At 40.0% G+C, this 13,886-nt stretch overlaps 1 protein-coding gene across 1 annotated transcript in view; it reads right to left on the bottom strand.

The window, feature by feature from the left end:
• LOC122813763 (sulfotransferase 1C1-like) overlaps positions 1 to 13,886 on the bottom strand; it is a 244,763-nt gene that overhangs the window by 177,726 nt on the left and 53,151 nt on the right. Inside the window, exon 2 of the mRNA XM_044086254.1 lies at positions 7,588 to 7,716. Within this exon, the coding sequence (XP_043942189.1) occupies positions 7,588 to 7,716 (129 nt within the window). The remainder of the gene's footprint in view (positions 1 to 7,587; positions 7,717 to 13,886) is intronic.

Genomic DNA, 13,886 nt, shown 5'->3' with positions numbered 1-13,886 from the left:
ATATATATATATATATACATTCTGGAATGTGTTTTCAGCAATGGATAAGGACACTAATATGCTAGTGTATCGGACTCCTAGGTATGTAATTGTAATGTGTTCTTCCAATTAGAGGATCAAACCATTTTTTTTCTCATTTTGCTTACTACATTATAAAATACTTTAGGGTTCAATATGCTCGATACATGTTAAGTAACTCCAGTTTGAATGTCTTTGTTAGAAAAAAATAGCTGCAATTAATAACTGTAATTCTCTTAAGAATGAATAGAAAGTGCAGTTTATATGTTAGCTTACCATAACAGTAGATGCCCAAATGATCACTGCTCACTCCCTCCCTCCATTCCACTTTTTTTATATATTTTCGTTGCCAGGATAAGGATGCTTATTTTATATTTTTCTAGCTTTGACTTCCTTTAGCACTGTAGCCTCTATCACTTAGTTGGCATGAAAGCCCTGAAGGCTTGGCACCCAAACCATTCTTTTTCTTCAGCTCTGCTTGAGCTGATTAATGGTATTGGCACCTGGAAGGTGTCCTTAAGCTTTGGAAGCTGGCTGGCTGTTATATCCTTAGGAGGATGTAACTCATATGGCTAAGAGCACTATGTTAATCATTTGATCACTGTTGCATTAGCATTAGCCATATGGGTAGATGACCATAGCTTAAACTAACCACGAGGAAGAAGGATGAGGTTCCAGGAAACCTTGGAAAATGGTCATAAAAAGCTTTTGCCAGACATGGACATGGAAGTTAGTTTGTAGTGCTTTGTAAAGGTACGTACAGGGAACCAAGCTGATATTTCTAGAATATTTCTAGAATCAAACCTTTCCAAAAAGCCACATATGAAGCCAAGATCCTGGTAGAGTGAGCCATGGTCCCACCTGGAATTGCCTTATTGTGGTGGGTATAACACAAAGTAATACCACGAGACAACTGGTAACCATTTGAAATGTTAGCACGTTAGAGTGAGTCCCGAAACTGAGAGACTGAATCGCCAAAAATCAGATTTATATATACTAAGTCCATGATGGCCATTTCCTGGAATATTCCCTGCTCTCTGAGGTATGGCAGTCTCAGAGTTGAATATGTGTGTTTGTGTTCAGGAGGTGCTGGGGGGTTGCCCCCCACATTGAGGGTGTAGGGGCCTCTATCTCCCTGTAAACAAGAAGATTAAAGGAGAACAGTGATTTTTGAATTTGCTCTTCCTCTGCAGTTTCAGTCTTTCTTTTAGCTTGTTGGCACTCAGCATTTTGAGTGATGACATTTCAAATAGGAGTTGGGACAATCATTTGGAGATAGTCTGCGTTAACACAGCCTATCCTTTCTTCTTACTTTCAGAAGAAATGAACAACAGATCACACTTCCTGAAACTTTTAGTTCCGTACAGATATTCGATTTGTCTATGGGCATCCAGAGTATGTAATATCCTTTCTCCCTCATTTTTAGGTTCTGTATAGAAAATATGGAAATGTATAGCTTTGCTCAAAGTAAACTCAGATATAGTTTTAGCATAAATGAAGGATTAGTTCTTAAGGAAATGCTATCTTTCTGGAAAACTAAATAAAACTCATCCACACTAAGAGCTTGCAAACCAGATATTCTTCTTGTGGAAGCCAGAGCAATAACCAAAACTGTTTTCCATGTTAAGACCCTCAAATTAGCCTGATGAGCTGGTTCAGATGGATCAAGTGTTAGCGTCTCTAAATCAAAGTTAAGATCCCAAGGAGGTTAGGTGTGCAACATCTCTTTCAAAAGCATTTCACATGGGAATGCATTCAACAAGGCAGATCCATGGGCAGACAAGCTGAAATGCCTGACAAATGTACCTTGATGGAGGGGAAAGAAAAGCCAGAGGTTAATAACTCACACAAATATTTTATAACCAAACACTAGCCTTAAAAGGGTTCTTGTTCTTGTCTTGGCATTAGCTAGAAAATTTTCCATTTGCTAATATATGACCTCCTAGAAGCAGATTTTCTTACCTGCCTAATACCTGATGCACATACATGGAAAATAGTGCCTAAAAGGCATTAAAACTTTATCATCCATGCATTTGTTGAAGCTGTTTCAAGTTGGGATGTACCAAATACTCCCTGTCTTGTGTAAGCAGGTCCACTAATTGAGAAAGATTGTGGTAACTGCCTTTGGCCAGTTCCAAAACAAGGGAGAAGCCCTGCTGCCTGGACCAGAAGAGAGTCACCACCATGATATTTGGAGAACCCTTCTGAATCTTCAGAATGTCTCTGGACATTAGTGAAAAGGGTGGAAAAGCATACAGGAACATTCCTATCCAAAGAAAATGGGTCTGCTTTCCAGGCCGTCATGCATGGAATCCTGTAGCAGAATTTTGTCATCTGATTGGTGTGAATGGAGGAACAAAGATCCATCTGAGGTGTTCCTCACAGCTGGATCAATTCCTGAAAGACCCCCTTTTATATTTATGTGTTTTGCTCTGTCTTTTTGATAAAAAGATACCACACTTTTACTCCTATAGACACTGCTCTCCAATCAAAGTCTAGGGCGTCTGTTGTTTCTGACTATGCCAGAGCTGGAGGGGAAAATGGAATACCTAGATTCAGATATAGTTGGTCCTCCATCAAATACTTTCCATTCTGACAACTCCTCCCCAGAAAGGGGTCTAGAATGTCAGGAGATATTGACACTGTGACCAGATCTATTTGAAATGATCGAACTGTGAGAATATCAAAGCCCACTCCATTGTGACTACAATGTCAAACAATGCATCTTTTGAACGCCGACTTGATTGAAGTTCAACTCATTGAAAATCATAGGCATTCAGCAGCTCAGATGTCACTGAGTACATGTATGCATATATGTATGTGAGCAAAGTGTATTCAAGTAGTAGTATGCATGGATGTCTAAGCTTTTGGCTGACTGGTGTTCGATGAGTTGAACCTTGATCAAGTCGACTTTCGACAAATGCAGTGTTTGACATTTTGGTCTTGATGGAGTGGGTTTCGACAGTCTGGTCATTCAATCATTTCAAATAGATCTGCTGGGGTCATGCTGATTTTAGGTACCACTGAATTTTTCACATGTGGAGTTCTTGCTAGAGGAATCATGAGAATCATGACTGCAGTGAATTCTACCACCTTAAGAAATTCCCTTCCTGAAACCTTTGCTTGATTGCAGAAATTCAGGAATAGCTCTAGACAGGTCTACTTCATAAGATCAACAGACCATTTGATTGACATTCATTTGGTCGACAACCAGTATTCAAGGCACTTAACAGGGATTTGCCCCCCTCCCCAATGTTGTGCGACCCTGGAGTTGATATATATAGTTAGGGGGGGGGTGGAGGCACAGACCCCCACATTTGGGGGTGTGGAGGCAAAGCCCCCCACCTATTTCCGTTTAAAACATGAAAATACAACAAAAACTACACACCCACTAACTATATATATCAACTCCAGGGTCGCACAACATTGGGGAGGGGGCAATTCCCAGGTTTTTGTCTTGAATACTGGTTGTCGACCAAATGGTCTGTTGACCAAATGAATGTCGATCAAATGGTCTGTCGATCTTATGAAGTAGACCCCTCTAAACATACATTTAGTTTTTCCAGTAGAAAAAAGCTCTTTGAACTGAGAACTCTATCATACACTGCAGGGAAACAAGCTTGTGAGAAGGCAAACAAGACTTCTGGATATTCTCCTGAAACCCCAAGATGTGGATGAGATCCTTCGCCTAAGTGAGAGATTCCTGACACATTGAAAAAGACTCTCCAAAGATAAGTAAGTCATCTAAACATAGAAAAATGTGAATACCTTGCAGTCTGCAGTAGTCTATCATTGGAGCTAGGCACTTTACAAATCCCCTTGGAGAAATTGATAACCCAAAGGGTAATGCAGAGCACTGAAATTGGGATTTAAACAGAAAATCTTAAGAAATGTTTGAAATCTGGTGCTATACGTATATGATGATAAGCATCTTTTAAATTTAGGGTCAACAAAAAAATTAAATAGTGAATGAGAGGTACTGTTTGTGAAGAGATAACATTTTGAATGTGTGATCTATCACAAACTTGACTGAAAGGGAAAGTTCTAGGACTGGTCTTTATGAAGCTTCTTTCTTTGGCACCAGAAACATTCCTGAATAAAAGGCTTCTTGTATCCAAGAAGTGGAGAACAACTACTACCACCCCCCTGAGTTAGCAGATTCTGAATGACAGCAGAAAAATAAGAAGTATGACCTGACTGATTAGGAAGAGTCCCCTGAAAATTAGGGAGAGATTCCCAATGCTATCTGTATCTCTGATGAATCACACTCCGAACCACACTCCGAACCACTTTGAGACTATTTGTTGCCAATGAAAGAAATGGAGTTTCAGATTTTTTAGGAAAAGTTAAAACCTTGCCAGAGTGCAAAGGGATGTGTAATTCTGAAGATAGTCATTCAGACTTGTTAGACTGTCCCTGCTTCTGAGGGACTCCTCCTTTCTTTTTGAGCCCCCCTACTTGTCTTTTCTTTTTAAAAGAATGCTTACCAGCAGCTTGTTGTGTCTGTTTATATTGTTTTTGTAAAATGTTGTAGAGGCAGTGGTAAATGCCTTGACAAATTTGAAGAAGGATGGCTGAAAAATCTGCAGAATGTCCTGAATCAGCTTTCCTCCCTCAGCATAGTTTTTGGGACCTCTGCTGTAGATGGTCCAAAGACTAACTGTCTTTACAAGGAGAAATCAAAGTTTCAGCTTTATCATCCTCAGGAAGATTTTTGAGTATGCAACCAAGCAAACCTCTTCATAACAATTCTAGTAGCATCAACTCTGGAAGTGGTATTGACTGATTCATAAGCCTATGTCAAAGAATGTTTAGTCACTAGAGTCAGAGAAGCAATAAGATTACACAAAGATATTTTTCTTCACTCAAGGGAAAAGATGAGAAAGTTCCTTATATTCTCAAAATAGTCGTCGGAAACTTTCACTTGTGCACTTGACAGCTGAGAATTGGGACTGGAATTAACCAAGTGTTTAGCAACAACAGATGAGTTTACCAGGGAAATCCCTGTCTGCTTTCTTAGGAACAGCAGACTGACTGCCAGGTAAATTACAGGCTGTAATAAATACATCCTTCAATACTAGAAGAAGAGGAAGAAGTGAAATAAGTTCAGGAAACTCCATTTACAAAAAATCACAATATTTCTTTAAAGACTAAGGGAAGATTATTATGTTCCACTGAAACAATTGATCCATTCTGGACATTGTTTTACAAACAGAAAATCCTTCAAAGGGACTGTCACAGGAGACACTTTACTCAAAATCAAAATCAGAAACCTTCCCAAAAGAAGTTGCCCATCACAATTATTTTCCTGTTCAGTGATTTGGACATTCTGAGAACGTGAAGAATCCCTTTTCTCTTACTAGAAATACCTGGACTGGTAGGCTCAAGAGGCTGAACTAAACCCTGAGTTAAGCCCTATAAACTACCCCTGTGAAAAGTGGCAGACACAGGTGAAGATAAACATCTGAATTTTTGCTTCTTTTTGTCAGGCTTTTCTAAAAAAGCAGACTTACTTTTGACAAGACAAAACCTACCTAGACACATGCATTTCTGCCTGGCTGGTCAGATAGTTATTCCATTGCCCTTCTTCCAAGACCACCAAGAGTGGTTGTCCCTTGCCTTTGAGGGGTGCTCCAATAGCAGCAGAGGACATGTCTAACTGTATTGTCCATAGTGGCTCCACCTGAGTTCGCTAAGGAAAAAGATGAGTGGTCTGAGGAGCCTGTAATGGCCACAGCAGAGTCACCCATCAGTCACTGAGATGATTTAGAAATGAGGAATCGGTAGGTTGCTCCATGGTGATGTCAAGAAAGATACCTTAATCCTGGGGAAGCCTGGCATCACTAGTCAGTGAAACAGTTAAGTATCTGAAAAAGACACCAAAAACACAATACAAGCACTTTAAACAGTTACCCCAACTCCCAAAAGTAATTTAACACAATTTTTAGTTAGGAGAAAGTAGTTTTATATACGTTTTAACAAATTTTTCCCTCAAAAGTAAAAAAAAAAAAACTCCTAGTAAAAAGTCACTAAATGTCTTGTCTCAGTCATTAAAACACATTTTCACGGCTGAAAATAAATACCTTTACAGAAAAAGCTAATGTCTCTGACAAACAATGAAATGTGGAAGCTTTCTCCCCCCAAAGGAAACATATCTGCCCAGTAATAGAGAAGAGTAGTGTTCTTTGAAAGGTAGGAAAGCTCTGATTGGCTTAGCTCCCAAGCCACTGTTTTTTACTTCAGCTCTGCTCAAGCTGATTAAAGGCTTGGGTGTATGGAAGGTGTCCTTAAGCTTTGAAAGCTGACCAGCTATTATATCATTAGCAGGACGTAATCCTCGTAGCTAAGGCTTCTGCAGCAGTGATCAAATGATGCACATCAACAGGATTTTTTCAAAACAATTAAAAGCACAAATCTCAATTATCTGACATTTTTGATTAACTGTAATCTTTAGTGATTTACCAGAAAAATCAAACATTTTACCTGGGACAGGACAACAATATTAGGCAAAATCAGGAACATTCTGCAAAATCAGGGAAGGTGGAAAGGTATGACCCAGCATTGAAATTTATCACCCATCCTGTCATCCAGACTGGTTTTAAGGGTTGCTACTCTGTTTGATATGTAAGGGCATCCTATTCCAAAGACCTGGAATACATTTAGTTAGGTATCTATTGCACCAGTCGGTGATGCTGCAGTAGCAGTATAGGTTTAGATCTTTAGAGAAGATATTTACTAGTTCAGTTTAGGTGGAGTTCAACTATTGATGGGTTATTCATAGTGCAGAAGGCTAAACAGAGAGTGCACCTCAGGAGTATAAAAACACTGAGCAGAGCGACTTAGCACTTAATCTGTTAGAATAGCTGAGGGTACTGAGACGCAAGATGTTTCAACAGAGGCAATGCTGAGGTCTCTCGAGTTGGCTTAGGTGCTTAGCGAGCTACATGTGAAAGGGACACTGTATTCAACAAAAGGCCTAATAAGTAATAAATATGAGGTGGTGTAGAGTTTTCTGTTCTCCTTGTTTAATTCAGTCATCATCAATTCAAAATGTAATGCTGCGTTACAGAGCACTCTAGAAATAAACAACTATAAAGGCAGATATACAAATGTTACTCTGCTTTCTTTTTCCTTCTGCTCATATATATTTATATATTTTTATAGATACACATGCACATACACACATATACGTATGTATGTATGTATGTATGCATTTTATTGGTTTGTATGTAAATACTGAGCTATCAGTCTACAGATTATCACAAATGTAGCCAAAAGGCAGAGGTCAGACCTTACCCATTATGCCAATCCTCCAAGAGCACGTTTCTCATTCTCTCTTTCTTTCTTTTTCGCGTCCTTTTTTAAAATATACATACTCACAGATTCTTACGCTTCCTATCAGCATCTAATTTGCTTAAAAAGCAATACAAGTGTGCAAAGTGTTCTGCAAAATCTGACTTCCTATTTTGCACCGGATCATGCTTAAAGACTAGTAGAGAAAAAGGCATTCTAAATTATCTGTTTCTTACAGAAGAGTACAGGAGTTAAGAAGGGTATTTTGTCACTTACCTGGTTTAACTGGAGGTGGAGGACTGATTTCAAGGAAAGGGAACCGTACAAAGGTAGGAGCTCGTTTGCACTTTTCCACATCCCCTTCATTGTCGATCATGTCCACTATTTCCAGTATCCAGGTTGTACCTATAACAAAAAGGTTAAAAAGACAGATAGGAAGACGAGTGAGCATTCATTATCTATCCTTTCTGCAGATTTTGTAGAGTACAGATTCAGCCTACTAGTCAGTATAACCTACTTAAAGACTAGTTTATGATGCACTTTTCCTACTAGTCATTATAACCTACTAAAAGACTAGTTTATGATGCCCTTTTGCCCAATATTTCCATGCCCAGTGAGTGATCCCTAGGTTCTGGCACCACCCTGCAGTCTGTGGTATGTACCCATAGATTTATACATATTAAGATAAACTCCACTTCATATTATTTACATCCTTTTTCACCACTAGCATATTGTGGAGACTTATTACGTATCCTCTGAATTCCTACAAGTTACTCTGTTCAGCTTCACTTAATCCCACTCCTATGCCTGTGGTTCCTGATAACTGCCTTCATCTTTGATATTTCATGGATTATTTTCCTTCTTTCCAGCTTGACATAACATGGCTGTTCTAATTTTGTCTGCCATCCATTCATTTTAACAGTTTAACACTTGTGAGAATGATTTTAACCATGGCTCACTGGTTAATGTAATTCAGTAATCCAATCCTGTCTCAAGGATTAGCTAAAAATACAGATTTTTCATTTTGGAAGAACTACCCTTTGTTTCTTTCCCTTTCTATGCTGTAACTTTTCATCTCTAAAGCTAAGTTGATTCTCTGTGAAGTATTGATGAATGTAGTTGGCTAGTGGCCACTTCCTCCAAGCCAGTTTGTTTTCCTGAAATGTGTTTTCAGTGCACCTCTGTATGCTTTCTTTTGAACACAAGTATATATCCAACTTTAAATGAGTAAGGAGTATAACATTTGTTTGATGAATGAAGAGATGGACAACTATACAACTATACAAAATGGTGACCCAATGGATCCAATGTTTGAGTTTTTACAAAGAAATTGCCAGAATACGTCTCAGGTGTAATTATCTACTGGAAGTACAAATACACCTCCAAAGGAAACATGCATATATTTTTATTAATTGGTCCCATTACTAGTCAGTGTCAGTGGTGCAACAGGTAGCATGTTCATCTTTTGTGTAGAAGGCAGTGGGTTCTATTCTCATACTAGGTATATGGATTGCTGACAGTGGGAAGAGTTGGCATAGTGGTTAAAACTTTACAACATCTTGCAACAGTTAGTCCATTCTCCTACCAGACGTACAAACATCCTTGACCATGTACTCATGAACATGATGGACAGATGTTCCTCACCCAATGTAATATCTTCACTTGTCAGAACTTTCCTTAAGGCAGCATTACTTGAAATAAAAATTAAATCCAGGGATCTAGCGAAACCAAAAACCTTTAGGAACTATTCCAAGGCAAACCTCTCTCTACTAAGCAACACCTTGGCTAAATTCCAAGTACCCCCAAACCCAGTAAACACCATAGCATACACTCAGCTATTTAAAAAATCCCTGTGCATACATACTGATAGCTGTATAGACCGAGCTGTGCCCATTAAGAATAAGACAACCTCAAAAGACAAGCCACTCTGGTGGAATCACAATATCAATCCATTATACAAGAAAAGTAGAAAATGCCGGCCTAACATAGGTGGAACAAACCCATGTATACTAAAATCCCCTGACCAATCTAAACAGGCAGCTAAGAGGGTTAATTAATACTTCATAGGCTAAATTTCAAGAAAAAAATAGCTTCTCAGGCAGAGGACAACCACAGAGCTTTCTACAGCTATATCCATAACCTCAGAGGAAATACACAACATGCAGAACCTAACGTAAATGCCATCACCCACACTGCACAGGAGGCCATTGCCAACCTTTTGGCTGACAGGTTCAGCTTAAATTTTTCACCCCACTACCTGCCCTTTTATTCCAAAGGAAATACCACATAACACAATCCCCCCCCAACCATTACTAGGGAACAGGTCATCAAAGTACTTTCAAAGGCCAAAAACACTGCATCAATGGGCCCTGATAACATTCTGGGATGTTTAATAAACAGCATGAAATATGACCTCTCTGGTTCACTTGAATCGCTTTTCAGCTGGTGCCTTCATCAGGTTTTGTGCCCAAGGAATGGAAGATGGCTACAGTCATTCCCCTGCACAAAGGAGGTCCATCCACTGATCTGGGTAATTACAGGCCAGCTTCATATGCAAGGCCATGGAAAGAATCATCATGGATATGATAAATGAGGACATAGGTAACCTGTACACACTAGACCCATCACAGCTGGGCTTTGTTAAAGGAAGGTCATTCCTATTAAATCTGGTGGACTTTTTTGAGAGGGTCACCAAAGAATTGGATGAAGGTAAGACTGTGCACACAGCTTACCTCTACCTGTCCGAGGCTTTTGATACAATACCCCACTTAGGTATTATAGACAAGCTCACTAATTTAGGCATAAACCCTTTTATCACCCACTAGTTAGCCAGCTGGCTCACTGATAGGGTTCCTATTAGGTGATTGCAGACGCATTCTGGAGAATGCGTCTTGATCGAATGTAAAAGAACGAAAAGGCAAAATAGTGAAGTGGCTTTTAAGAGAATTCTTTTCTTGGGAAAGAATTTGCTTGGCCACTTCCATTACTTTGCTGTTTATGGCACTGTAGTGCGATCTCAGAGTTGGTATATTTAAGTAGGGGGGTTTGAGGGGTGTGGGGGGAGTGAAGCCCCCCACTTTATGTAATGTTTTAATGTTTTTTTTTGTTTTGTTTTTTTTTTTTTGGAACAGTGATTTTTTTCCCTTGGAAAAAAATTACTGTTCTGAGGTTTTGACATTGTAAGCTTTCACTTACATGGGGTCAATTAATCATTGTTCACTTTTTTAAGCATTTGTTGATGTAATATATACCCCACTGATAGGACCCAGGAGGTCAAAATACATGAGGCCACCTCCACCAAGAGGCCAGTTACTAGCAGAGTCCCTCCAGGGCTTGCTACTGGGTCTGCTCATTTTGGTATCTATTTATCTGAAATGTAAGTGAATGCTGAAGGTTTATGGCTGACTAAGTTTGCAAATGATTGCAAGCTGGTGGTTATATGTACAGCCCTGCAGACATTAGCATTCTTCAAGAAAGTCTATCTCTGACTAACAAATGGTGCCAAAACCATGGTCTTAAACTCAATGCTAAGAAATGCATAATCATACCCTTTGGGAAGTAAACCATCCCAGCTTATTACCATGTTGATAATACACCCCTAAGAGTCGACCCAGTAGTCAGGTATCTGGGTACACACATATATAGTAGCCTTGCCTCTGACCAACACATGGCCACAGTGGTGAGGAAGTCCTTTAATTTTGCACAATGTATAATTAAGGGCATGGCATCTAGGTCAAAAAAGGTCATCATCCTCGACCAGGCATATGCAGCAACTAGAGTGACCTTAGAGGTTCCTTAAAAAAATGCAAGGCATAACAAACTTGCCTTAAGGCCTTTACCCTCTACTCAGTCTCCTATAGATTGTTTAGGGGTGATCTATGCCTGGCTTACAAGGCATCCAGAAACCCCACACTTATGAATCTCGTACATATTCATAGTACTAGGTCTAGGTACCTAAATTGTGTCTGTGACTTAAAAAGAACATGTTGTAGAGACAGACATGTATCCCAGAGACTACCCCTCGTATGGAATAGGCTTCTCATCCATGTAAAGCTGAGTTTGTCTATTACCCAGTTTAAGTGCAACCTAGACTAGTCGATGGGGGATAGGAAATTTACACCAGACCTGGCACCCATGTCCCTTATGGACAGAGGTAGCTTATAAGGGCCTGGTCCTTAATGTCCTATTTGGATACAGGACATCATTATTCTTAGAAAGGCCACCAGGGTCTTTAGCCTAGTAACCATCTATGAATATAGGAATCTATGAATCTAGGACACATTAATGGATCATAAAATAGATTTCATCTTCATTCTTTATACCCATTATTTTTCACTGTCCTCACTATCCTCTCCTTGCTCAGCCTCTCCTTACCCTGTCTTCTCCTCCTTTCTCTATACCTATAAACTACAAGCAATACTTTCCAAACACTGCTAATACCACCTTAGATAATTAAGTATACCTAACAAGAATTGTAAATGTTATGCCTCAGACTAAAATTATAAATTTTGTTTTGTCTTTTTTCTCCTTGTCACTCTAATATTTATATTTTTCTTTTTGTATACAACACTTTAAATAACTGAATTGTGTTGTAAAGTTGTAACTTAGTTGTGCAAATTGGAGCTTTTCTCCCCAGGCCTCAGCTGAAAATGGGCTTGTATGACCCAGATGTACTTTACAGGTAAACAAATGACAATAAAATAAAAAAAAAATAATCAAATAAGCTTTTGCGATGCTTACTACAGAAATCTATATGCTATATGCCCAGACAGTTCTCCCATGCAATTCTTTTGCAGTCTACATCCTGCCCTCAGCCAATGCCATGTCAGGATGTGACATCATCCACTTGGTCTCTGCAAGACTCCTGACAAATCATCCAGATGCTCTCTTCCTCATCTCTGGAGACTTCAACCATGTCTCCCTAAACAGAATGCTCAGTACTTTCTCCCAGTTTGGCAACTGCTCCACCGGGGAAAACAGAACACTTGACTTAATGTATGCGAATGTTAAAGAAGCATACAGTTGCACAGCCATCCCACCGCTCAGGATATCAGATCACAACATGGTGCATCTTCTCCCCCTCTATGTGCCACTGGTTAATAAGCAGCCAGCCATCATCAGGAAGGTCAGGATGTGGATGAAGGAAGCCATCATAACCCTTCGGGACTGCTTTGACACCACAGACTGGGATGCTGTCTGTAAGTCTCATGGGGAAGACATCAGTAGCTTCACTGAATACATCAACTTCTGTGTGGAAACCACTATATGCAGTATGAAACAAACCAAGTAACGCTGATGAAGGGTTTGTTTGACCTGAAAGCTGTTTTATTAAACACTTGTTCAGTATCAGCATTGCTTAATTTGTTTCATACTGCATCCAGTGTTCGTTCTATGAAGTAAGTTTTGTTCTGCAACTGTTTTGCTTTTTGGGAAACCACTGTACCCTTAAAATCTATACGCTGCTTCCCAAACAACAAGACATAGATCACAGAGGATATCAAAGCCCACCTGAATGAGAAAAAGTTAGCATTCAGGTGCGGAGTTAGGGACGCAGTGAAAACAGCACTAAAACAGCTGTCCAAGAAGATTAAGGAGGGGAAGGACAGGTACAGGAGGACACTAGAATAAAGAATGCAATGGTGCAACAGCAAAGAAGTATGGATGGGGATAAGGACCATTACTGGCTATAAGTCCAGCAGCCGTGTGACAGAGGGGAGTAAAGAGATAGTCAATGAGTTTAACATGTTCTTTAATAGGCTCAATAACACGCACTGGACAAACATGCAATGTGGTCCCCACTTGCAAAGGGAAGATGCCCTCCTGGATAGCAAAAAGTATACCTTGTGTGCCTCTTCCCTCCCCACCATCTCTACTATTCAACACAGGGGAAGGAAGGTACACAATCACATCTGGACCACATGGCACAAACAAAAATTGCTCACACTCCCATCTCAGCTCGTAAAGGAGAGGCTAGCAGGTCAACTATCATGCTATCAGAGAATTGGGTAATCAGAGAAATAAGAAGACTTTGCTGTACAAAAGCAGTGGAGCCTGATGGCATTAACCAACAAGTGCTGAAGACCTGCACCTTCCAGGTTGGAGGGGTGCTACTCAGGATCTTCAACTTGATCTGTAGTACCCATAAGGTACCTATGTTGTGGAAAACATCCTGCTTGATTCCAGTGCCAAAGAAGGCTCCCAGGGGGGCTACGTCAGATTACAGACCTGTGACACTCATGTCACACTGCATGAAAATCCTTGAGACGCTGGTCCTGGAAGTACTCCTCCCCAAGGTCAGGTCAGAACTAGACCCCCTTCAGTTCACACACCAGGAGAACACAGGAGTCAAAGATGCCATTATCCACTTTATGAACAGAGCATACTGTCACCTGAACAAACCAGGAGGATCCCTCAGAATCATGTTCTTCAACTTCTCAAGTGCCTTTAACACCATCCAACCAGACAGGCTAGGGAGTAAGCTGTCAGCTGTGAATGTGGATACTCCCTTAGTTTCATGGATCCTGGATTATCTGACAGATATACCCCAATATGTCTGAGTGCAGGGCTGTGTGTCT

This window comes from Protopterus annectens, chromosome 10.part0 (assembly GCF_019279795.1).
Source record: "Protopterus annectens isolate FY-2018-M chromosome 10.part0, PAN1.0, whole genome shotgun sequence".
Taxonomy (NCBI): Eukaryota; Metazoa; Chordata; order Ceratodontiformes; family Protopteridae; genus Protopterus; species Protopterus annectens.
The sequence above is the reverse complement of the archived record's forward strand: the minus strand, read 5'-3'. Positions and strand labels throughout refer to the sequence as shown.